At 40.4% G+C, this 26422-nt stretch overlaps 1 protein-coding gene across 2 annotated transcripts in view; it reads left to right on the top strand.

Annotated features, from left to right (window-relative positions):
- adck1 (aarF domain containing kinase 1) overlaps positions 1-25946 on the top strand; it is a 36260-nt gene extending 10314 nt beyond the window's left edge. Inside the window, exons 5-12 of one of the 2 annotated variants that reach the window (XM_017431660.3) lie at positions 5414-5617; positions 13247-13405; positions 14226-14384; positions 15003-15119; positions 16179-16328; positions 17506-17703; positions 23906-24099; positions 24871-25946. In XM_017431660.3, coding sequence (XP_017287149.1) covers positions 5414-5617; positions 13247-13405; positions 14226-14384; positions 15003-15119; positions 16179-16328; positions 17506-17703; positions 23906-24099; positions 24871-25030 — 1341 coding nt within the window. In that variant the 3' untranslated portion in view covers positions 25031-25946. Of the gene's footprint in view, positions 1-5413; positions 5618-13246; positions 13406-14225; positions 14385-15002; positions 15120-16178; positions 16329-17505; positions 17704-21560; positions 22734-23905; positions 24100-24870 lie in introns of those variants that run through there. The other variant, XM_025009472.2, reaches the window with a different exon arrangement.
- Positions 25947-26422: the final 476 nt, after the last annotated feature.

Raw genomic sequence — 26422 nt, 5'->3', positions numbered from 1 at the left:
TCCTATTTGATAATTAAGTATCTACAAACATGACTGATTGCAGATTTTTTTTTTTTTCAAAGTGGCCACTATCAGCTGATTTAAAATCAGTCGACCGAATCATTGGTCTGTCTCTAATCGTACCTAAAGTCGCCCCTTCTTGGAGACATTGTTCTATGATTGCTGTGGCTTCTTTCAGCAGCAGGATAATACTCCTTTCCAGTCTGCAGAAATCCTTCAAGATTTGTTTGAGGATCACAACGACCAGCTCGAGATGTTCAAATTCTTCAAATCTAATTAATAACATCCAGACTTTAAATATTTAAAAAAACAAATCTGCCTGTGGTGGCTTGTAACCAGATTTCAGCAGATCATCAAAGGGTCCAAGCAAGACATAAACTGATCAATCTGCCAATATTAGCTACTTTTAAAAAAATCTGCAATTAGGCATGCCTGCACTTACCAAATAAAAAAAGAAGAAGAAGCAGTGAGTCTTTTTATCAGCCTACTTCATGCACGCTTGCTATTGCTTTTTGTAATTGAAACCATAACAAAGTTGAGTCATTTTACCAGTTTTTTCAAATCTGTTTAATTTTGTGGCCATTAAAGTTGAAACAACAGCTGAAAAAGTTTATAATGAAGACAAAATGTGGACAAAGCTGTGCTCAGAAAGTTCCTTTTTGTATTTTTAATGAGTCACTGATGGTACCACAGTATGAGTATTCCAATATTTTCTTTGTTTGTGTGGACAGTTTTTTTTTTTTTTTTTACAGAAAAAGGACTATCTGGAGTGGTGTAGTGTGGGCCTTAGTGGATGTCCGTGTTGTGAGCTCAGTTGGTTCTTGCTGATCCATAGGGTCCACCAGCTAGTGGCAAAGAGGGTTTCTGCCGTTCTCATAGCACTTTGGTACAATCACCGAGGCATGACAATAAAATGCAGAGCATGAAATTAACTGTGGCTCCTGCTGAAAAATCAACCCCCTCCATCTCTCCGACTCCTCACTCTTCTTCTGCCATTACTGTGAGAAAGCAGCATCACAGAGGCACACTGAGGGCTCTGAGAGATAACAAATGCCTTGAAATTGTCCCAATTTGTTGTGCTTTTGTTGGGCTTTGTTAAAATAAATGTATTTTTTTTTACTCTATAGAGCAGCAGAGGGTCTTGATTCGGATGCTGTGTGACTGCATTAACAGCAGGAGGATTCCTTCTTAGTGGCTTTGCTGCTATAATACTTGTAGTTGAGCGTTATTGACTATAAAGGCTTAAATCTGAGCACAAACACTGCGCAGCCTCTCCCCTCCCCGGTGACAGGCGGCGAGATGAGCCTCAGTGAACTGAGTAACGAGCTAATCATGAGCATCCCGGTAATAAATAGGTCTTGTTCATAGTCCACTAATCCCAGTCATTTAGTCGTGGTGTGGCTGCAGAAATCAATTACTGCAGCTGGAGCTGGCTCACTGTTGTCCAGCTGCACACAACACATCCCCATGCATGGGGATTTGTACTTATTACAGACTGGTCTGAGCTTTATCGTGCAATAAAAATGAATAATTAAAATTACAGGAGTTGTATATCCACGTTAGAGTTTAGATCATTAAATGTGTCTGTGTCTGCAGTGAGGATCTGTGTCAAATTGATTTAACCACCATGTTTAATCTTCTGGTTTCCCCCTGCAACACTTGCACACAATCAGAGTGCACAGAGAGAAAGGAGGGGGTGTGGGGGGGGGGCGCACTCCCAGAAAACAATTTGCCATCTGTGCTTAATGGCATCTGAAGGCTGTCCACCGATCAGCTCCACAGGGAACGGGCCCCGAGGCTTCTGTGCTTCAACATAAACAGAGACTAAACACCAAGAAAAACAAGAAGCAGGCCTCATTAAACCAACTTTTTTTAAGCTGGGGGACATTTTTCTGCCTTGAAATGTCAGAGAAGCTGAAACTGACTCAACTTCCAGTATTTCATTTACCTCAGATGTTTCTGTGTTCTGCATGACGGTGTCAGGGAAAAAAAAACCCAAAAAGTTTGACTTTTAACATTCATTCTGCAAACGATAAAACATTCAAGTGTGAGATCTTTATGGCTCTTAGAAAGATGTTTGTTGTGTGAGGAAAAGATGTGCAGTCAGGAAGACGAGGCTGCTGAAAATCTTACACCACGTCAGGAATAAGCAATGAAACAAGAAAAGATCAGTAAAACAAGACCTCAGTCAGTCTTACAGAGATTAAACTAATATTTGGTGAGTGTCAAAAGATCACACAAGGTTCGTGTTTAAAACCTGCCATTAACTACTGGAAATAGCGAAATAGATCATGAACCTCTTTATGGATTTTATTGAAACTGTCAGAAAGTAATCAATAGATGTAGATCTATCAGTGACTTTTAGAGTAAACCCAGTTCAAAATGGCCGCCACAGTGACCCCAGTAAACACAAAAATGGCTGCAACTTAGCTCATTTGGTGTGGTGGTCGCTGACCAAGAATGAAGACGTTATTTTCAGTTTTTGACCAGTCATCTCTCAGAATAGGATCGTTTCAGATTAAAAGTCTAGCAGGAAATGTGGCGGGCAACATGCATTCCTCCAGGAATGCCAGGCCTTTAATTTTGAAACCAGTTTTTAACACGAGAACGTAGGCAGGCTGCAGAAATCCTGCGGTTAGGTTTGTGGAAGGATGACTCTGAAGGCAGCGAGCAGCATGAACATCTGACAGGTGTTTCTGACTCTCAGCCTGGAAACTGATTGGAGCTGATTAATAATCTTTTCTGAAGAGCTTTCAGGAAGTTTCTGCTTTCTGAACTTATCCGAGCAGGTTTGTGTGAGTTAAAATAGCCACAATGAGCAACAGCACTTCAACATTTAATAGGAACAAACTGCTGCTGTTCATTATTTGATCGTGATGTTTCCTTCTCCCCCTCCTCCTTCCTGTCTCGTCTTCTTATCTCCTCACCTTTTCATCCATCACACACACACACACACTCACACACACACACACTCCTCCAGCCTTTCTTTCCCCCCCATCCTCTTCGGCTGTGCAGAGGATGTAGGCTTTGTGGCTCTGGGTTGTACCACAAATTAACCCATGTGTCTCAATCACTAATGGTCCATGTGACCGGACTGCGCATGTGTGGAGGTGCGGGGGGGCGGTGGCGATCGTCAGCCTATCCCAGAGCAGCGATTCCCTCAGGCTGTCAGAGCGCAGCATCGCCATGGTGATGTCATCCCGGAGCTGCGTGCGCCCGCCTCCGTCCAACAAAGCCTGCTGATTACGAGAGGAGAGGAGGGGAAGAGCAGCGATCGATCTGATGATCATTTTCCTTCCTGATCCACCTCCAAATGAGTTTCCAATCTCAACCGCGTCCTTGAAGGTTGATCAGCTTTACGTGACGCTGCTGAATGTCACACCGCCCTGCTGCAAAGCAGAATGATGCTCCACATGTTCATTCAGTGCAGGAGGAAAAGCAGAATGTTTGCTGTGAATTTTGATTTTAATCTTTAAACAAATGCTGTTTAAACTGACTTTTTTGTTGAGATGCTGGGATTCCAGTCCTGTGAAGCAGATGCAATCAGCTGCATTCAAAAAGGACAAAAATTGAGTTTAGTAAAAGTTTTACTTTTAGATTGCTGTGCATCATCTCCAGCATGCAGCTGTGCCTCATTTTTTCCCTAAGTCTTGTTAGCATAATAACATCTTTGATGTGATTATTTCAAAAACATAGCCAGCATTCTCAGTGTTTTACCAGTGAGTCAACTTTTTATAAGCTTAAATAATTCATAAACGATTACACATTTAAAGATGTTGTTGTTGTGCATCTATATTTGTATTTAGGTCTTTTTAATACTGTATTTTTACCATGACTGAACATGGTTTAGAGTAACAAACTATTCTAATTTAATGGGTTTTTTTTAAAGTTTAAAAATGCCCTTTTTCCTTTGTTTGATTAGTTTTACTAATCATTGATTTTATTTATTATTTAAAACCTGAACAAATTTAGACATTACTGTTTTTTTCATTATTTCTACAACATAGGTTTTAAAATCCAGTATGTTTCTGTTTTAAACAACCAGATTTGGGTTATAATATTTATAAAAATCATAGTTTTTCCTTCCAACAGGCCTTTTTATTTTATAGTTCAGACTTTTAGCTTCAGCTTTTAATCAAAATGTCTTTTATTGAGACATTTTAGCAAGTCTTAATTTTTTATTTCACTATTATTATTTGTAAACTTATTTTCTGTTCATAATTTATTATTGTATCATTTTGTTCTGATATTGTATTTTGTCACTAGAGTTGTCTGGTTGCCATTTTTTTCTTACGTTTGTGTTATTATTGTAGTAAATTTGGTTTTATCTGTTTTATTTCTAATTAATATGTATTTATATATTAGATTTTATTTATTTATTTTAGTTTCTGAGATCCTGTCAGTGTGTTTTACTTGTTTCAAAAAGCTAAAACACTTTTTTTGTCATCAAATATATATTTTATACAAAATGCAGTGTTAGCCTCTCAATTTTATTTATTTGTTACTTTGAGATTTTGTCTTCAATGTGAATATTGGTTTCAGAAGTTACTCCAGATTTAGCCTTTTTTGTCATTTTTATTTATTTAGAATCAGTTGCCTTCAGTAAAGTTTACTCAAAAATCAGGAAAAAGGATTTTTAACCAAAGATGTTTGGAATTTGAAATCATGTCTCTAATACTTGTTCGTTGTTGTCCCACTGTATATTTATTTATTTTTGTTTTTTGTAAGGTGAAACATTTCTGCTGTGCTCAGTCAGACATTAGGAGGTGGCGCTGATGTAACAAAAAGGTTCCTTTCTGAGCAGAAAGGCTCATCTGGTAATCTCTGGTGGCTTGTTTCTGTCATTGCTTTGTCATCATCGCCCAGATGACACTCGTGTCAAACGGTCCTGTGGGAGCCTGCTGTGTGTGTGTGTGTGTGTGTGTGGTGTGGTGGGGGTGACTGAGGTTAAGGAGAGCTAATTTCACGCATTTTTATTTGCGCGGGTCTCAGGAGAGAAACTCTCTATAAGCATTATCGCTTCCAGCTGGTTCAAATGGGACAGACGGGACGGGACCAAGACGCTCTTTTGTCTTTGTCCCGCTCCGGCTTCATGTGATGATGCCTTCAAGCACAAAGTCGGGTACATAAAGAAGCAATAAATTAACTTTTTACTCCCGTGGTGTAGCAGGGGAGACAAACGTGAACTCCATTCCTGCAAACGCTGAGATTCCAACTGTTCTCGGCCTTGACTTTGTTTTTAACGGTAAACTGTAACTGTGACACATGCTTGTTTTCCAGAATTTTTTACTTTCAGATCTTTAGTTTTGTTATTTTTCCGTCAGACAATCTCATGTTTGGTTTCCTTTCTCAGATCATAAAGTCAGAAGTTGTGATTAAAAGTCGTTTTACGTCACCGCTCCGTCCCCTGCAGGTGCATCGACGATCAGCAGAGCGTCTGCGAGACTTGTGCTGCGCCAACCGGGGGACTTTCATCAAAGTGGGCCAGCACATCGGTGCGTTGGACTACCTGCTGCCTGAGGAGTACACGTCCACGCTGAAGGTGCTCCACAGCCGAGCTCCTCAGAGCAGCATGGAGGAGATCCAGCAGGTCATCCGAGAAGATCTGGGAAAGGAGGTGAGACTTCATTGTCTTCCCATCATGCATTTCTGTTTTATATTGGGAACAAACGGCCTCAGTTATTCAAAATAGTTTCAAAATTCTCCTAAAGTACTTTCATGGATAAGCTTTAATGTGTTCCTCCCACCACTGATCACCAATACTTGTCTGAAGCTTTTTTATCTTTTTGTTTCTTCTTTCTCTGAAATAACCAAGCACACTTTTCTTATCTGTCCTTTTTGGTTTTGATTTGCGACCACTAATTAGTTTTTATGATCCTGTGGCGCCAGCATCTGACCACACTTCACTCCAAATGCCTAAAAGGGCTAAAACATGTTATTCTTTTAAGATACGATTATCTTTGTTTAAAATTCTGTATCAAAAGATATTGGGCAATATGTATTCCTTCAAGGATTGTTAGAACTTTACTTTAGTTGATGCAACATATTCTCCAGAGGTTTGGGGTAATAAAATAAAATTAAACACATAATGGGGCATTAAAATCTACAACATAGTGACTGCATGATCTGCGAAAAAAAAAAAATAAATAAATAAAAAATATCATCCTGATTCGTCAAACTGAGAGTATGCTGCAGGTAAGATACTGACAGCTCAGAACTACCACGCAGAAAAAGCCTGCAGTATCAATTTAAATGAAACAGACCTGCAGCTGTCTCTGCATTTACACTTTGTGTGATGAAAGAAACGAAGAGCACCGTGTTCCTGTGTGGTTCTGTAAGCTGTTTGTACAGAGTGAAGTGTTTGCTCCCAAACTAGTTATGACACCCTTTCAGGGCCTGTGGGAGGCGAGGTAGTTACTCTGCTGTTCTCAGATACAACGATCCACCTCTCACACACACCCTCTGGTGTGTGTTAAAGAAATTGATTTAATGTGCACAGTTGAAGTACATCAAACCAACAAAGTCAGGAACAAAGATTATGTTCCCCTCGAGACAAACAGTCCTGTCGCTGAATTTTAGATACATTAAATCAAATATATAAAAAAAAACAAAAAAAACAAATCCAAATGCTGAGTTACTGGTTGCCATGGTGATTACCACTTTCTGTTTCTGGGGAGGAGGGGGAGCGCGCAGCATCGCTCTTCATCAAACAGACAGAAATGCGAACTGGAAACTGAGGCTTACACAAACTGCTGCTGAATGAAAACTACAGGATGTACGGAAAAACAAAACAAAGAAGAAATCTTAAACTATGAGTGGCCGAATGTGTTCATTTTTATTTATCTACGTTGTTTAATGAAGGCGATGTGAAAGAGAAAACCTGATGGGAGTCAATGATAGTTTGGATGTTTGCACTCTGCATTCTGAGGGGATTTGAGAGGAAAACTGTGGTCCTGCAGCAGTGAGACTCACACAGGGTGAAAAAAGATAAAAAAAAGCCCATGTTTTCATGTATAAACTGCATAAAACGTGTAACATTTGAGGGAGTAAAAACAGTTTGTTTGCAGAAGTTTTAGAAAGTTTAAATGGCTCAAAATTTATAAGACTTAAACTGTAATTGTGTAAAAAATGTATAAGATAACAAAAGGCCAGTTCAGTCCAAGTTTCTGTGACCAGTTTAAACTTTGAATGATGCTTTTATTTTGAAATTTTGTCTGAGCTTTTTTTTTATTCTTCTGTACATTCACCTGAATTTATTTATTTCATATACCTGATTTTTATATGTACAGCATTTATTTAGCATTGATCATAATCTGCCTTTGATGCAGTTTGGTGCAAATGTTGACATTAGAGGACAGCACCAACTGACATGTGATGGGATGTATGTTAGATAAAGCCGAAGGAAGCAGCAGTAACAGTAAGTGTATAATTACCAGAAACATTAGATTCTCAAACCATCTTTAATGCTGCAGCGTGGTTTTCCATCAGCACACCTGCAGCAGCTCTAACATTCAGCACCAACTGCACCGTTCTCTAAAGCCCTCCAATAAAAACGACAAATTATAAGTTTGATGTTGTAATTTTTCCATCTGAACAGTTATTCAAAGTGTTCTCCTCTAATGCAAAGCCGCCATATAACACGTTTCCTCAGTCTTGTTCGTGTTATTTAAAAAAAAAGAAGTGCTCATTGGGTTTGATTTCTCCTTTTTTATGTGTGGAGCGTCATTATCCCTGAAAAGGCAGTAATATGACTCTTGTGTGTAGAAAGCGGGCGGCAGGATGAATCAGCCCTCCTCTTTTTTTTTTTTTGAGTGGCTGGAAAAGAAGCAACGCTGATGAGCTGTTCCAGGCGGCTCCGGAGTCGGAGGAGGGGGGGGCGCCGCTCCAGCATCATTTCCGTTTCACTGCACATGCCTCTTTTTTCTTTCTTTTTTTTGCAGCGTGGATACTGTGGTACAGAAGTAGCGAGTGGAGCGTAGTGTGTGGTGTCGTGCTGTTTGCAGCACCATTTGTGGTGACATATGCATTCCCACTGTGCTCAGATCTGGAGCAGAGTCCTGGCTGCCGGTGAATCTGCTGAAATGGCCAGTCTGCATGCAATATGTTCTTTAAGCAAACAGAATCCAGGAGGAGCGTCACACTTAGCTGGTGCTGAGGCGTGACACCAGATAACATGGGTGCATCGTGGGTATTTTGTCGGGTGGTGTAGGTGTGGGGACATCTGTGGACACGGCGTTTCAGGAAGTGGAGGTGGTTCTTGTAACTAAACTGCTACAATCCGCTGTGAGCCAAACATTCAAACAGGAGGGGGCCAAATATTTTGGAACCAGACTGGAAAAAACTGTGTGTTATCTCTAATATATTTCATTCAAAGTTACAGTTATTACTGCATATGTTCATGGTCATTTTATATTGCTGGTTTTCACTCTCTCTTTGCACTCACTGATAAATTTCACACAATGGCTCTTATAGTGATAACATAACCAGATGTGTTTGAGTTGAGACAAAATAAAAGATTCAACATTAACAAACACCCATTAAGACGGGGGTCTCCAATCCTGGTCCCTGAGGGCCACCATCCTGCATGTTTTCCTTGTTTCTCTGCTCCAACACACCTGATTCAGTAGTTAAATCACCTCTTCATGTTCTGCAGAAGCCTGTTAATCACCCATTGATTCAAATCAGGTGTGTTGGAGCAGAGGAACAAGTAAAACCTGCAGGATGGTGGCCCTGAGGACCAGGATTGGACACCCCTGCATTAAGACATTACAGTTTTAGACGGAGATCATCTTAGCCATTCTCACAATTTCATGTTATATTTGGAGATGTCATGCTCTGATTAATGCTGAAGTTTGAGGCAGAGATTTTGCACAATGAGTAGCCCTTGGACTTTCAGCTACAGTCACACCAAATTTTATTACAATGTCTATAAAATTATAATCATTTTTACATATTTTAAGGTCAGCTGGCAACAATAATGAATTGGGTTAATTTCACAGGTTTATCTGTTTATAGATGTCAACTCAAACATTACTTTCTGAAAGTTTCATTAAAATTTGTTCAGTGATTCATCAGATATTTTGCTAACTGTAGAGGCAGTCGTGGGGAAAAACATCCTTGCTCCATCTTTCCATATCACTGAGATCGATAATGATAAGAAAAAGGAGCAACTCTCTTTTTTCCCCATCTTCTAGTAGAACTAATGTAGGTGTGCTGATTTAAACAGCAGCCTATAGCTGCGTTTCTCATGAAACAGCACCTGAAAGCGTCGCTACCTGTGGTGCTGAGTCTAAAAGCAGGAACAGCAGCTGATGAGGGTCATAAAGCTCCGGCGGGGTGGTCAGGACGGTTGGACGGAAAGGTGTGGGGTTCCAGATTAAAGCAGGAGTTTAAAGGTAAAAAAATGTGAAAACGAGTCCACTGATGGGACGAGACGATTAGAGCTGATGGAGAAACTTACCAGAGAAAGATGCTGCAGTAAGAATTTACCTGGATTTAAAAAAAACTGGGTTGCTGGGATGAGAAGGACAGGATAAATCACAAAATACTCTGAGCAGAAATCACCTTAATTTGGATTAAATAAAAAAAACACAGCCTACTGACCTTAGAAACCAGAAAACTGATTATAATTCAGACAGTTTTCTAGATATTGAGCTAAAATTAGTCGTCATTGTCTCTGAGCGTCATCCTCAACGCATACTCGTCAATTGTTGGAGTCAACCCTGTTTGTCTGTTAGCAAAATATCTCAAACTGGATGGATTTCAAGAAGGGAAGTTCTGTCTGCACATCTACAAATGATTAACTTTTAGTGTCAACCCAATTCAGAATAGCTGATCGTCTTCAGCATAAAAAACATGACTTTTACAGATACTGAGCTAAAATCTGGTGTGGTAGTTGCTGACAGTAATTCACAAAACATACTCCGAGCACAGTTAGATCAGGTGAGATGAGCATGACATTACCCATAATGCTGTTTTGGAGTTATGACCAAAATGGCTGTAACGCCAACGTTTCTCAACAAAAGATTATCTTAGTTTAAAATTAAAAAAAAAGGAAGGTGTAATGAATTTAAGACTTTCAAATTATGATTCATAAAGTGGGATATGCATCTCCCTGCCTTTTTCCCTTCTTTTCATTCAGGCAATCTCTTTTATTTCCTTCCATTTCTCTGCTCTGTAATGATTTATGTATTTCCACCCAGCTGGGGCTGTGGCTCGCCGCCAGCAGCCAAACTGGCCACCTTTCCTCGGTGACACAGCCTTCAATGTGTTGTCATCCAACCGCGAGGCCTCGGGGGCCGTTTTATTTGTGCCATAACTCATTTCAGGAAACGTATGTCACCGAGGGGTCCGCGCTGTGGGAGCGGGGGCCCGATCGCGCGCATTACCATGTTTATTAACTCCACAGCTGAGTTTAACATGAGCAGGGACTGGGACTGGGTGGCAGAGCGGCGTGGTGAAGCTGAGGCCGCTGCTGCACGCTCCTGCAGCCGCCCTCTTCTTTTTTTAACATCTAAATTTTGAAAATCTTCATGCTCAAATTTCACTGGGACTGCTCAGAGATCTCAGTGCTGCTCAACAAGAAGGGTCTCATGTGAGAAATTACATTGCTTTCAACCCATGAAAGCACTTTGGCATGTCAGATCCCATTGGATTCTTGTTGTTTTGGTGCATGCAGACAATTTAATTCCATTTAGCATATTTACATAATGAATAACTCAGCTGTTGCCACGTCGGGATCTTGTGCTGGATGTGTAATTTATTGCATCTTCTGCAGGGCTCGTGTTCTGCCTGCACCTGACGGGCCAACGCTGTGTACAAATTAGCCTCCTTTCATGTTGCACCAGCAGCAGGGGAATCGTTCCTTTCATGAGACGTCCAGTTAAACCTGCCAACGACTTCACCGTGCGAGGTGGAGCAAGGTGGAGCAAGGTGGAGCTGGCTTTGGTAAAATGTCCTTTGATTCGTATTTTTTAGAGAAAGTTCTTACATTAGGTTCTTTTGGCTCAGCTGTGGTTTTTGCCTTGGAACTCCAACACAGAGTCTATTTTTGCCCTTTTGTCCCTTTCTTATTGTTGAATCAGGAGCTCTGACCTTAAGTGAGGCCTGCAGAGCTTTAGATGTTGGTTCTTTTGGGACCTGCTGGACGAGTCGTTAATGCGCTCGTGGAGTTATTTTGGGCAGCCGATTACTCCTGGGAAGGCTCACCGCTGCTCCATGTTTAGGGCCAGGTTGGTTTGGAAAGCTGTTTTCTTTTAATAAATCAAACCAGGCCACTTTATTCAGGTTATCTTTGTTTAATATTAACATTTGTTTGCAGACCTGAAACACTTAGGTGCAAAAACAAAAGAAATCTGTAAAGGGACAGAAACTTTTTCACAGCATCGTATTTGTTTTATATAATAGGAAAGTGTTTTATTTATTGTGAAACTCAGGTGGTCAGCATGTATTTCATGAAGGCCCTTTATATTTCAGATGTTTCACTGGTCATTTCCTAAGACCTTATTATTCTTGTGTTTTTAATGTTAATCTGCTGCTTCTGATTAAATGGTTTCAAAGATTCGATGCTTATATTTAATGTTTATTTGAATGATAAAAATGTCACATTTTAAAGATGATTAGAGGTTTGTTTAAATCTGTATTTTTACACATCTGTGTATATAACAGGACAGCAAGTACCAAGCTGTTTAAGTGCTTAGGGACAAGTATTTTCTGAAGGTTGTATCTCTTTTTTTTTTTTTTTTTGTCTTGTTCATTGAACAGATTTGTATCCGTGAGGCCGGGAAGCCTCAGGGCGTTTCTGTAGGTTCCCAAGAACACAATAAGTCTGCTCTAATAACTAAAAGGTCCCTCGGGAAGTCTGTTTAACCTTCAAACCCACACACTAATTACTCTGTGTGTTCTGCGAGTCCACAGAGATGAGTGGAAGCTAATGAGGGACCACCTATGCTCTCAGGACAAACTGGGCGCTGAACGCTGTGATGGAGATATGTGAGTGGGCTGAAGGCAGCAGCTCATCTGCTGGCTCATGGTCTGATTATTCATGTAGCCGCTGCGTCTTTACAGCACAAATGTCAGAAAAATGTCCAGTTTGGAGGTCCAGTTTTTTACTCCACCTCTATTGGGTAGAAAAAGGATGAATCAGACAAATTACAGTGAAGTCGGAGTATAAAAAAAGGTTTCTTTTTGTTTGTGGGGACATTTAACCATGCAAAACAGTTAAATCTGTAAATATTTAAGTATTAATCATTATTATTTCACCTCAGCTAATGTTTTTTCCTTTGAAAGAAACATCTGCAGTGTCCATCTGATAGCAGGTAGCTCTTATGTTGGATGATGATGGAGTGACAGCCATTTTTGGTCTAAGCTTGAAGATATTGATATGTGCAGTCTCATGCAATGTTGCTTTATCTTACAGGTTATGTTAGCCTTTGGAGTATGTGGTATAAATGCCTGACAGCTACTTCCACATCACATTTTACCTCAAAAATCACCGAGATGTAGCCATTTCTGAGTGATCTAAGGTTTGTCAGCCTTAACCGCCATCTTGAATTGAAAGTTAATCAGTTGCAGATGTGCCTCCAAATGATTACTTTCTAGGAGTTTTAATCAAAATCCATCCACTGGTTTGATAAATATTTTGGTAACTAGACAGACACATGCACAAATGGGCAAAAACTAAAAAACCTTCGGTGGCAGCTGGACAGAATTTATTTCACAATCCTTATTATGGTTTCACATAACTCAGACAGTGTGGCATTCTCATAATCCTTATATTTCTCTCGTTACAAAACGAACAGACCTTATCTTCACAGATGAACGTGTTACTGTAATAATGACTTAAAGTAGTTTTCTCTGGGTCGTTGTGACAAAACCGCTTATTACATTTGTAATTTTCGGACTCAATCCTTTTTCTTTTTGCTTTCTTCCTCAAATCTTTTTCTATTTACCAACCACTTTTCTGTTGCAGTAACGTGTGATGTAGCTCAACTTTGTGCTGAAGATGAAAAAGTCAAAACCTACACTGGTGGTAAAACGAATAAAAAAAGCTTTGGACAAGTTCTTAGGACAACTATACTGAATGTACGTTCGTTAAATGGTCAGAAAATGTCGGGTAACTGCTGAAAACAAATCAACGTAAAGAAAAGAGCAGCATGTTGGGTAAATGTGTGAGGAGGATCTTTTAACAAACCGAGGATCTCATGTTTTGTCCTCCTCGTCTTGTTTATCTTTATCCGTCCTGCAGCTTTCAGAGTTATTCGTCTCGTTTGAGGAGAAGCCTCAGGGTGCAGCGTCCTTAGCACAGGTCCACAAAGCAGTGTTGCATGATGGGAAGACCGTCGCTGTCAAGGTCCAGCACCCCAAAGTCCAGAGACAAAGCTCCAAGGACATAATGGTGATGGAGGTGAGTCTGTTTCAAACATTTCGAGACTCATCATCTGTACTTCCTGTTAGTATTCAACACATGAGCATCTGCGTTATTTATATTCTGTCTCCATTTGTCTGAGACAGTTCCTGTCTATTCATGCCTTGAATTTAAAAAACAAACCATCTTTATGAAGACAAAATTCTGCTGAAACATATTGTATAAGCATGTTTACATCTTACATTACTCAGTGAATATTAATGCTTTCTGTGTGTGAACAGCTTCTCCTTCTTTTTATATAAATATATGAGTTATTGTCTTTAAACTGTCTGTTATTTAGCCATTTTTTTTTGGCTTTTATGGACTTATTCTAATATTTTATCTGCTAATTTGGTTTAGTTGGTATCACATAAAGTTTATTCAGCAAAGAGCCCTATCAAATTTGAGCTCCAATGGGGGAAAAAAGCTTGATCTTCGGTAACTAACAGTGACTTTGGAAACTGCTGTCTGTTAAAATAAATTACTTTCTTTTTTTAGACTCCTTAAAATGGAAAAAACAAGACTGAACAACATGTTTGATCTCCGAATTTAAACTAGACTTCTGCAGCATGACTGATATTATTCAAACGGTTGCTGATATCAGAACAAATCGGGGCTAAAATTAGTGGACAGCAATAATTAAACAGTGAATTTAACAAGCGTTTGATTTGCAACACTGCTGAGATGTGTGGCTTTTACTGACAAGTAAAGCTCGGTGTCATCTGCATAGAAATGAACATTTTTAAAGCCTAAAGTTTTGTTGTAAAGAATGTTATGGGCACTGTTCATATCTGAGTCATTCTGTGTTTTCCTTTTAAAGGTTTTGGTAAAGGCAGTTCATTGGCTCTTCCCTGATTTTGCCTTCATGTGGTTGGTAGAGGAGGCCAAGAAAAACATGCCACTGGAGCTGGACTTCGTTAACGAGGGACGCAATGCTGAACGGGTGGCCGACATGCTGTCTCACTTCCCTTTTCTCAAGGTACTCATTCCTTTACAGATGTGTTTTTTAACATCGAATTATACGTAAACCTTCTGTTAACTTGCGAATGTCTGGTTTTATTTTAATACAGTCTGTCTGAAGTTAAGGTCCCAGTATTAAAAATGTTCCTGCGTACAGTTAATTGAGGTCAGAGTCTTCCTCTGTGTCTGAGCTCTTCCTTTGTGCTGCCCGTCAGCTCCTCTGCATTCTAACAAAGCAGCGTTTGCAGAATCATATTTCCAGTGCTCGATAGAGTTGGACTTCATGTCCATTATCATTTAATTTCCTGGTGTCCTTTCTCTTAATATGTCTGTTTGAGAGCTTTTATTAGCTTTGCTGAATGTGAATTAGACTCTCCTTTTGTTCGGTTTTTAAACCCAAAGAGCTTAAATATCTTTTTTTTGGTCATTTGCTTCTTCGTATTCTGCTAGTTTTAATTGTATAAGTTAGCATTTGATAGAGATGCAAGACTTCAAAATTAATTTTAATTTTGTATAAATGTCTTAGAACACAACATTATTACTCCAGCTGGTCTTAGTGAGATGTGTAAATATGTATTCTAAACATTTTTACTGTTCTTCCAATGTCTAAATGCGACATATTTGAGTTTCTCTTCAGGTTCCCATCATTCACTGGGATCTTTCCACAAAGAGGATCCTGACCATGGAGTTCGTAGAGGGGGGGCAGGTCAACGACAGGGAATACATGAAGAAACACGGCATCGACGTCAACGAGGTGCTGCAGCTTAAATTCTTCAGTGACAGTTAAACATTTAACCACTCTCACTCCAGGCTCCGTCACACGTGTGCTTAGTGTCTGAATCAGAACCAGTCCTTTTTATTTTGACTGTCAAATCACCTGCTAAGAGTCTAGACTGCCAAAATCAAAAGAGACTGACATAAAACTGACCTATAACTGATTTTTTTTAGGGTTTTATTGTGCTTATAAACAGACAAATGGAAGAGACGCTCATTAGGTAGAAATGACAAATGTTGCTGACCGTCTGATGGATGATGGAGACAATGAGAAAAACACTCAGAGGATGGGAGGAATTTTAAAGTGTCAGTGTTTCGTGCTGGTTACTCTTTCTGTCTGTGGACTCAGAAGATTTATGAAGGGTCCAAATGAATTTTTCCTCTGAAGTCGACGGCTTGATGTGATCAGAATAAGGCAGCGCTTCCTGGGATTTGTTTCTACTTTAACATGTTTGCATGATTTGAGACCTGACTGCGCTGAGATTTCATAAATTCAGTGCAAAATGTAAAAAAATCAAACAATTTTTTAAACGTAATCCTTCTGAATTTTTCTCGATGGGGTTGAACACGACATGGTCTCTCTTTATCACTCTGCCTGATAATGTTTTTGCCCATGATTGTTTGTGTGTTTAAACAAATTTTAATGAAATTTTGACAAAGTAATCATTTGTTTGGCATCTGCAGCTGGTTAACTTTTGGAGTCAATTTGATTCAAGATGGTCGTCACAGCAAAGCGATTTTAATAAACACCAAAATGTTTATAACCCAGTTAATTTAACAGATATTGAGCTAAAATTTGATGTGGTGGTCCCTGAGATTTTAATAAAACTTTCAGAAAGTAATCATATATCATGTATCATTTGTTACGGATAACAGATTGTGAAAATTGTTTGGTGAGGCCATGTTGATTAAAAGAGTCAATCTAAAATAATATTAATTTGTTTACAACATGGTTTCAGTCCCAGTTTTTTCTTGAAATGCTTGTTTTTGTTTATCAGTTTAAGCTTCAAATGACATTCCTGTTTTGTGCTCCCCACAGATCTCAGAGAATCTTGGTAAAATGTACAGCGAAATGATCTTTGTCCACGGCTTCGTCCACTGCGACCCGCACCCGGGCAACGTGTTGGTCCGAAAGTGTCCCTGGAGCCAGAAGACGGAGATCCTTCTGCTCGATCATGGCCTGTATCAGGTGGGGGAATCTGAGCCGCCTGAACACAAACAAAACACTATTTGCTGTAATATTGCAGTCCATTTTTCATACTGCCGGCTCAGGCCTTGGGCAAATTGGTGGAGCAGCAAACACACAATCAAGACGCACATAAAAACCTGGAGATCACGCACAAGCTCAACGACAGACACACACTTTTATTAGAGTACAGCAGGATAAAAGCTTTTTCATAAACAACTCATTTGATGTTGTTTTTAGCAGAGTGCAGAGTGCTACGTTTGAATGCACCACAGCCTAATCAGACAGGGGCACACGTGCACGCTCATGTTCCACACAGACACACACACACACGTGCACGCTGTTTGATTGTCAACACACTTCCACTTCCAAACACCCACCAGCTGATACACACAGCTCCGACATGACTTTGTTTGGTGCTTGTTGTCGTATTCATGAGAGATTTTAGTTATAAATATGCAACAACATTATCTGACACACAACCTACAACACACACACAAGCACTCAGAAACACACACACGCATGCACACACTTTTCTTGGACCATAATGGGTCCAATTTATTCCTAATGACTTGTGATTTCAGATGTCATTTTGGAGTAGAATATTAATCCATTCGTCTGACACACTCAACCCCCACCCCTAACACACACACACACATAGACTGTTTTAAGTGTCATTACCAGTATGGTACAGAACATTGTGTGTGTGTGTGTGTGTGTGTGTGTTTAATGTGCTGTAGTTTGTCTGGAGAGAGAGCTCTCTCTCTGTGTGACTAAATGTCTCTGAAGTTCAAGTCGCTTTTAGAGAAAACGCCGATTTATTTAAATTTAAATTTACTTCTGAATGCGAAGTTGTTAATGCAAAGCGAGGAAACATTTGGGATTAATTATTTTAACACATTTCGTTATGATTGTAAAACATCGAGGATTCATGGTGAAAGCAAAGAAAATGTCATCTCACGACTGTGATAAAAATTGAAAATGATAATTTTTTTTTAAGTATGTTTGCACAGAAAAATCCACAGCAAATGAAATATTAAGACAATATTCTACTCAAACTGTTCATGTTTAGAAAATGTTTGCCTCAGGCTCGAAAGATAAAGACATACAAGTTTAAAATGTTTAAAAAGGAGAATGAAATGAAAACGAAATGCAGCTAACGTCGAACTCTTCCTTCCAGGTCTTGCAGCCAGACTTCAGGATGGACTACTGCCGGCTGTGGATGTCTCTGATTAACGGGGACCTACCCGGGGTGGAGCGTTACAGCCGCAGACTCGGAGCTGGAGACCTGTACCCCCTCTTTGCCTGCGTGTTGACTGCCCGCTCCTGGAACTCTGTGAACGCTGGCATCGGTTCTGTTCCCGTCACGCACGCCGAGGTATGACGCGCCGCCGCTCGTTTCCTCCCAGAGCGTCCTCTGAGCACTTCTTCCTTTACCTTTTGTGGAAAGCGTCAATGAAATAACGACTCAAAATAAAGCCCCAGCATTGAAGGAATGCATATCACCCACCTAATTAAGATCATCTTATGTTGAGAAATGACAGTTGCAGATATTTTAGCGAACAGTTTGTGCAGGCTGATCTTGCATAATCTGTTAGTCCTTATTTTAAATTCCCTGAGGATACACCCTTTTCTGTGGCTATATCTAACGTCTACTAGCTGTGGTGGACATCTTGAATTGGGTTAACTGAAAGTTAACCAGTTGCTTTAGCTGATACTCGGCTGTGAAGGCTTAAATATTTTTATGGATTCTAGTTTAATCAAATGTAGCCACAGATTTAAAAGATGGCTCACACTGATTCCAGTATGAGCATCGCTTTAAATTCTTCTAAATGTTGATCATCAAATGCTATAACTCCCATAACCAATGTGTTTATCAAGAAAAAATAATGGTTCTGATGCAGTGTTCCTAATGAAACACTGCATCAGAACCGGTCGGCGTCAGAACATCATGTGGAAATTGTTATCAGTATTTTTGTCTCGATGCGTCATCCACTCCACATTCTGGTTTTCCCCCCCAAAACACATATGTCCTTTTCAGAGAGAGTCATTAATGTTGTGTTCTCACCACCTGTGAGGGGGCGGCACACTGTAAGCAGACGGTTCTGTGGTACTCCTGCCAGCTTCAAAGCGTTGCATAAGAAACATATAAATAAACTCCCCTGAGGACAGATGGTGGCGTAGAACACCTGAGGGGGGAGGAGGGGAAACACGGACCAGGACAAACTCTGAAGTGGGTCCCGTCTCAGGGGAAAACTTTGCACCGAGAATATCTGTCTGTGGCTTTTAACACCAACCCCTGCAGAGTAATAAGCTGCCCACAGGGAGGGAAAATTATGGACAACCACAGATAAAGACAGAAATAAACTAGATGTTCTGCGTGTTTGGACTGATACTGACACTGATTTGTGGTCTTGTAGTTTACGCACCTTGTTGTGTTTACAGCTGGTGTTGGCGTTTCCTGTTTCTGGCGCGTTATCGCAGCAGCACTGCGTCGCCACATACGGGCCTGGCGTCGTTTTAAAGCTCTTCCTCTAACAGACGATGATGCATTCCATTAGCGGTAATGCAATCACGTGCGCGCAGTCAGTGTTGAGTGCTTTTAGAGCTGTGGCTTTTTGCAGCCTTTCTTTCCCAGGCAGGAATATTTTACCTCTTTAATGAATGCTCCTCTGCCAAACACAATGAAAACAAAGCAATTAGGCCCAAAAAACTGCAAGCAGACAGTGTTACTACAAGTCAAGCACATTCTGTCTCATGTGTTCTGCTGTTTTAATTTCCTGCTTGTTCTTTTTGTTGACAGTTCAGCGTTGGTTCGTGCTCCGCGTTGATGAATGTTCTAAAATCCGTTGCTCTTCCTGAAAGATTCATTGTGAGCTTCACTGATCCCTCCTCTGGTTCTGTTTAACATTTAAAGCTAAATTTCATCATTTCTGGTGGCACTTTAAATGTAAAATGATTGAGTTTGATGCACAACGGCTGAACACGTTGACTGACTGCAGCTGATTGTTGTTGTGCTGATGGGATTAGGATGTTTGTAACATTTCTGAGGCGCCGTGATCACCAAATTTCTGTTTTGCGTCAACAAAAAATGCACTGAAAATTATTACAGGTTGCACAGTTTGTTAAATAACTCACCAAGCTCTTCAGAAAATAAAATCAATCTCAAAAACAAATCAAATGTAAATGATTGTTTCAGTGACTCTGACAGATTTTTGCTCTCATTCTTATATAACGTTGTTTTTGTGGACTGTTAATGTTTTTTTCCCATGTGTGTTTGTACTGTTAGCAAAATATCTGCTGACCTACAGGACCGATTTGAATGAAACACTCAAAGTAGCTGTTGGATCAAGATGGTTTAAGATGACCACAGCTAATTTACCTTTGCCAACAGAAACACGTCTTTAACTTAGTTTACAGATAGTGAGGTAATGTTTATGTGGTAGTAGCTGAGAGTCATCCCATGTTGGTGGCTGTGGGCGATTAGCCTCCAGTCATTTATATTCAGCTGAATGATGGATTTATTTTCCAGTGTTTTGGGAAGGCGGCGGGAAAAATGAGCAATCATGGGCATTTCTTGTCATTCAAGGCTGCTAAATACAAATTTGTCCCAACACGTGCAGCTGATGAGCGCAGTTTATGTTCTGCTGCTGCGTTTGACGTCTCCGCGCGGTAAACCGGCTTTATTGGCAGAAAATTATGCAGTTCTGACATTCTTCTCTCTGTCTGCATCTCTGGTCGTTCTGTTTGACTGTCTGCTGGGTGAAATCAGCCGGTGGGCTCTTAATGTGCTGTTAAAAAAAAAACATCACCAGCCAGATCCCCCCCCACTCCCTCTCCATCCCCAAATGAATTCCCTTTGCCTTTTGCACAGCCTATTATTGCGCCACTCGCAGTACAATATGTCCTTATTGAAGCTTTCAGATGCAAATGAAGCGGCGTCACCTTCTCTGTGTCCTGCTGACAGCTGTGTGGCTGCCCCCCCCCAGCCTCTTATAATTGCTACTAATTGTTATTCCCCAGGCAGGACTTCGCAGAGCACTTCTGAAGACCCTGTTATTTAGACTGGAGGGGGGGTGAGATGGGCTTTTGTGCTGCATGTCCATGTCTTTAGCTTAGTAATTCTTGGTTCAGATTTTCAAGTAAATTGAGGAAATGAAGAGATGTGGGTGTGATATTAAACGAGTCGTTTGAGAAGGATGATTTGGGGACAGATTTTTGGTCAAACTGAATGTCTTTCAGATGAAATTGGGGCTACCAAGCCCAGAAATACTGATGATCGTTGTTTTATTTCAAGTCATTTTGGAAATTATTATTAATTATTAATGTTGGTATAGATTCAGGAGGTGTCAAATACTAAAGATTTTAAATAAAAAAATTCTGATTTTTAGCTTTCCAAAACCTAATATGGAGCATTAGACATGATACTTAGTGATTTTCCCTCTGATTCACACCTTCATGCAGGTGACCAAACATCTTTCTTCTGAGCCAGACAAACAAAGACCCTAATCACCTTCAGGATGGAGGGGAGTGAAATTAATCTGCATGTGGTTTTAGCATCCAGTTGTTGTTTTGAACTTCAGGATTAGTTTGTTTGATATAATAACAATTAGAACTATAAATGACAGATTATAACAAGAGTTGGAGGAGTTTAGAAAAACATGCAGCTGTGAAATATTAAAGACATAAACCTACAACCTTTTTTTGTTTCTTTCTCAACCCTTTCCATGTGTTTTAGTGTGTGCCTTCCAGCTCGTCGAAGTAAAAACCTACCATTTATTTCAGATAAAAATAGCTTTTTTTTGTGATAATATTGCACACTTTTCTGCAGCCTGTTACACTAACCGAATGCTCGCAAAATCACATTTCCCTTGTTACTTAAACCAGATTCAGAATTTTCCTCTTTTGAGCTATAAAATATATAAATATATAAGTTTTATTGTGTCAAACTGAACAAACAATCTTTGGTGTAAAATTGCTAATAACCTATGAGGCAAAGCTTTGTTAGAAACAAGTCATGAAACCGAGTATTTTATGGTTTTCTCTCCAGTTTTATGGAAACCACCTTAAAATGCTTGGGCAGTTTGGTCGGAGCGTTTTATAAAAAATACAATACTAAAAAGAAGCTTCAATCTGGAATGGTTTATTTGAACTTTAGTCTGGTTTTCAGTCCGAAGGTCAGAGCTGGTGTGACTCTGTGATTAAACATATTTTCTTTTTTCTGTTTGTCATCAGATTATGGCTGCAGCTCCTCTGAGGCTCAGTCATATGAGGAGGATAATGTCGTTGGATCAGATGTTGAATGTTTGCTTCAAGGAGGTTGTCACTTCTCAGCGTTTCCTGTGGGCATTAGAGACAGACGCAGAGCAGAGACTGGGTTTATCTGTGTCACAGTGTCGACTGGCTGTCTGTCTCTCTCTGTACATCTCAAAACTCTGTTTATGGCGACTGACAGCTCTCACAATGCTGCTGTCACACTTAAAAATCCACTAAAAACCAACACTTGACCCTAAAGATTATGTGCCAAACTAACATTTCAAAGAGTGTTAATACAGCTTCTGCTAGGAGTTTTGTTATATTCATAGCAAAGAAAAAATGCCTAAATTTTGATGTTTAAACTTTATAACTCCCATTGTTTTCCATCAGATTTCTATAATGTGCAAACACGTGAAAAAACTTGATGGAAACCTGCCAGCAGAGTGTTGTGATTTTGCTTAATTCTTCTATTTGTTGTAGTTGTAGAAGATTTATTTATCGTTTTTTATTACAATGTTAATATGAGCTCCAGCTGTTTTAATAAAACAGATTAATCAAACTCTGTTGTTTGCGCTTTGAATTTAAAATTCTCCGTTTTGCTTCCAATCAGCCCCTCATTTCACAGTAGTTCGGCTCATTCCTGTAATGTCCCGTGCTCGTACTGGTTTCTGTCTCTGTCTAAAGACTGCTGAGCATCTGAAGGATTGTAAGCCTGCAGTCCACTCCGTTCCATGACTAATAGTGTAATTTAGGCCGGCTGATGTGCAGCAGGAAAAGGCCTTTGAAGTGGAGTAGAAGAAGATGTTGGCGCTCGAGCAGCAACTCGAGCAGCGACATCAAAGAGAACAAATAGTTGCCATGGAGGTAAACGCTGCTCTCTTTCTTCCTGGATCTTTTCTTTTTTCCTCCACTTCCTCGTTTAGGGCGCGTTTCCTTTTGTTCTAGCTTCCATCCACTCTCCTCCCGTTTGGATTCTGTTCCTGCTCCTGTTTGTGTCGAAGAGTGAAAACTTTATATCCTCCATCATCTGATGGCTTTTTCTGCTGCTGAAAAAAAGATTTGGAGGATTTTCTGAGTTTTTCCTACCGTAATGTGGGTTACTGCAGTTCTTATTTGTTTTTTTATCATCTACTGTAACAAACTGAACACAAACAGGAAGGCTGTTGGAATCCTTAGACCAGGGGTCTCCAATCCTGGTCCTGGAGAGCCACCATCCTGCATGTTTTACTTGTTTCTCTGCTCCAACACACCTGGTTTGAATCAATGGGTGATTAATAGGCTTCATGAAGAGGTGATTTAACCTCTGAATCAGGTGTGTTGGAGCAGAGAAACAAGGGAAAACATGCAGGATGGTGGCCCTTAAGTACCAGGATTGGACACCCCTGCCTTAGACATTAAGGTGGTATCTCACTGATCTGCAACTCGTTAATGAACAGCATTCATAAGGGAATCTCCCGAATGTTTTCAGAATCTCTTGCGACTTTTGCAGAGTTCATAACTTGCCAAGGTGTGCAGCCCATCACTTCAGTTTTGAACATGTTTAAATTATTAGTGTGACAACTTTTCTCTCGAAATAGTCAGACAGTTGTCTCCAAACCGTCTCCGTCTGAATTTTGCTGCAAGTGTCTCCCACTCATCTCAAGAGCACTAGAGCTGTTTTACTCCTGCTGATAAATAATAATTATTGAAAAAGTGGTCCAGATCTGCCGATCTTTGTTTCAAAATTGTGCTCCAGCAGATGAAATCATAAATGTGGGAGCAGCTGCTCAGGGTGGGAACAAATTAATGTGCACAGCCAAGAATATATCTTTGCAAGGCGAGTGCACAAAAATAGGCCATGATTTTCCTTTAGAAATACAAAATGTGAAAAATATTTTATATTTAGCATTGACTAAATGGTTTTATGTGTTGTTTAGTAGTTTGCTGGTTGTAGTTTCTGTTTGCAACCTAAAATTTAAAAATAAATTTAAGAAATCAGATGTTTTATTTTTTTGTTATTGTTTGTTGTGAGTCAGTTTCTGCCTGTGAGACTTTAAATAAACAAGTCAACATAGAGACAAAAAGGCTTCAAACCCAAAGATTGGAAGGTCTTTCTGTCCCTGATGGAACCAAACCCTGGAGTCTAACTGTGGATGAATGAAACTATTGTTTTAGCCTGATGCCGGCTCTGAGTCAGTCTGATTAGCATGATAATCCTGGATGTTGTGTTCCAACATGTGAATCAGAAAGGTTAAATCTGTCAGAAACAGCTTCAGTTTGGAGGATTAAAGCCTGATGCAAACAGAGACAGGAAGAGGTGACCGTTTTCCCCCTTCTGTCGGCAGGACGTGGAGATTCGGACCAACGCAGCTCAGTACCTGCCTCAGATCAGCGATCTGCTGAACCGGGTTCCTCGGCAGATGCTGCTTTTGCTGAAGACCAACGATCTCCTGAGGGGCATCGAGACCACGTTACAAACCCGGGCTTCATCCTCGTCCTTCATCAACATGTCCCGCTGCTGCATACGAGCCGTGGCCAGGTCAGAAACTCTCCGCTCTCTTTCGGTTTCACCTCCCGAGTTCTCTGACAGCAGATTACCAACTGTTATCGGCTTATTTCATCATGCTCGGCATTCTGGTGCCTTTTAAGTGATTTAGGAATATTTCACCTGCATCCGAGCTTCAAGCATCTTCATAACTGTGTCAGACTCGATGGAAAAAAAAAGAAATCCATAGATTAAAGACCGAACATGGAGGAGTGTTAGCCCTTTACCTGCCGCTGCCTTTCAAACCAGAGCTTCAGATTAAAATCATAAGTTTAGAAATGATGGAGTTATTGTTTGTAAATGTCATTATGCACAACCTCATGTGAGATCTTCCATCATGTGTCAGTTTCCAGATATGTCTTGAGGATGACTCTCATTTACGACCAGATCCGGTTTCAGCTCACTACCTGTAAGACTGACTGACTTGCAGCCATTACTATGTTTGCTAAGGTTGCTTAGCTGTGGCGGCCATACTGAATTGGGTTGATTCCAAAATATAAACAGTTGAGGATGTCCATCCAGTGACTACTGTCTGAATGTTTCCTTCAAATCCATCCTGGGGTTCATGATATATTTTACTAACAGCTTTCAGCTGTGAGAAATGATAAATAAATGTGTTTTCTATACTGTTAGGTATCTGGAAACCAAATCTATTTGTTGTGCTTTTTAGAATAATAATAATAAAACATTTGTTCTAAGCATTGCACAGTCTGATCTCGGTGGGAGTGTGTTGGGACGTCTTATCTCTTCCTCCTCCTCTGACAGACACAAGAGGAGCAAGGCTCGGTCCAGAAGGTGGCGTCTGCAGATCACTCTGACTGAGTCTCTGAGTTTGTGGAAACTCTCCGTCTACGAACTTCTTCTGTGGGTCCGAGGCCTCGCAGTCGCCCGCTGGCTCACTGCCGCGCTGATGTTTCTGCACTGAGACACAGCTGGAACATCTGTGGCAGAACGTGCACGCAGGCTGACATCTGGGCTCAAAAATATTTCTCATGTTAGAACATACCTGAACTTCTCTCCACCGTCATTGTTTCAGAATCAGATTTAATGAACAATCAGCTGTTTCATTCAATTTAAATTATTATTTATTGAGGTTCTAAAACCTAAAAGAGGAGGAGTTTAACAGTAAACAGCTGTCCTAATCAGAATGTTGAAACCAGCAAAGAGAAAAGTTCATCCCTTAGACTGCAGCCGACTGTCCTCCTTCCATCCCAGGACCGAAGAGGCAAACCCCTGAACGTTTGGAAAGGACAAGGTGAAGATCTGAACTCTAAGAGGTGACGTCTGCTTCAACAAAATACCTCACAGCATTCATCACGTCCAGTTTCTGTTGTTAAACTGAATACTTTCAGCCGCTCCAACAGTTCTCCGGTGGTGGATCATATTTACCGTTCTTAGGTCAGACATCGTTCACTCATTCCTGCAGTTTGTCTCAGATTTAAGCTGTTATTTACTGAAGACGACGAGGTGATCTTCAGGCTCTGAAAGACTTTACTCACAGCTTCAGCCAGACACGATTCTGAAGTTTGTTTGTTTTTTATTGTTGTTGTTTCTGAACTAACTCTGCTCGGTTTGTGCAACTCCATCTCTGCTGAATGTCCTGAACTTTTACAGATGAATAAGAAGCACTGGAGCTTCTGTTTCCGTACCAATCTGTTTCAGCTCTTTTTGGTTCTGTCTGTCAAAGACAAACTGTTCAGTTTTTTTCTATTTTATTTTTAAGCCACATATTTTTAATCTTTCTTGAGCTGATGACATACTTCAGTTCAGTCATTTAAACAAAAACAGATGGTTGTTGTTCATTTAGAAACAGATGAATTAAAGAAATTATTCCTGCCTGATTTGGTTCTTGTTCATGCACCAGTTTTAAATTTGCATCTTCTTCTTCTTCTCTCAGCTGTTCCCTTTTCAGGGGTCTCCACAGCAAGTCGTCCTCCTCCATCTAACTCTGTCTTCTGTGTCCTCTGTCCTCCATGTCCTCTCTAACATCCTTCTGTCCCTCTTCTGCACATGTCCAAACCGTCTCTAACTTTATCTCCCAGTCCTTCAACCTGTGCTGGACCTCTGATGTCCTCATTCCTAATCCTGTCCATCCTCATCCCTCCCAAGGAGAACCTCAACATCTTCAGCTCTGACACTTCCTGTTCTGTCTCCTAACCAAACAACATGGCTGCTCTCACCACTGTCTGTAAACCTTTCCTTTGACCTTTGACCTTTGCTGCCACCCTTTTGTCCCAAATCCCTCCTGAAACTTTCCTCCAACCTGCCTGGACTCTCTTCTTCACCTCTTTACCACACTCCCCGTCCTCCTGGACAG

This window comes from Kryptolebias marmoratus, linkage group LG10, assembly GCF_001649575.2.
Source record: "Kryptolebias marmoratus isolate JLee-2015 linkage group LG10, ASM164957v2, whole genome shotgun sequence".
Lineage (NCBI taxonomy): Eukaryota > Metazoa > Chordata > Actinopteri > Cyprinodontiformes > Rivulidae > Kryptolebias > Kryptolebias marmoratus.
The sequence above is the reverse complement of the archived record's forward strand: the minus strand, read 5'-3'. Positions and strand labels throughout refer to the sequence as shown.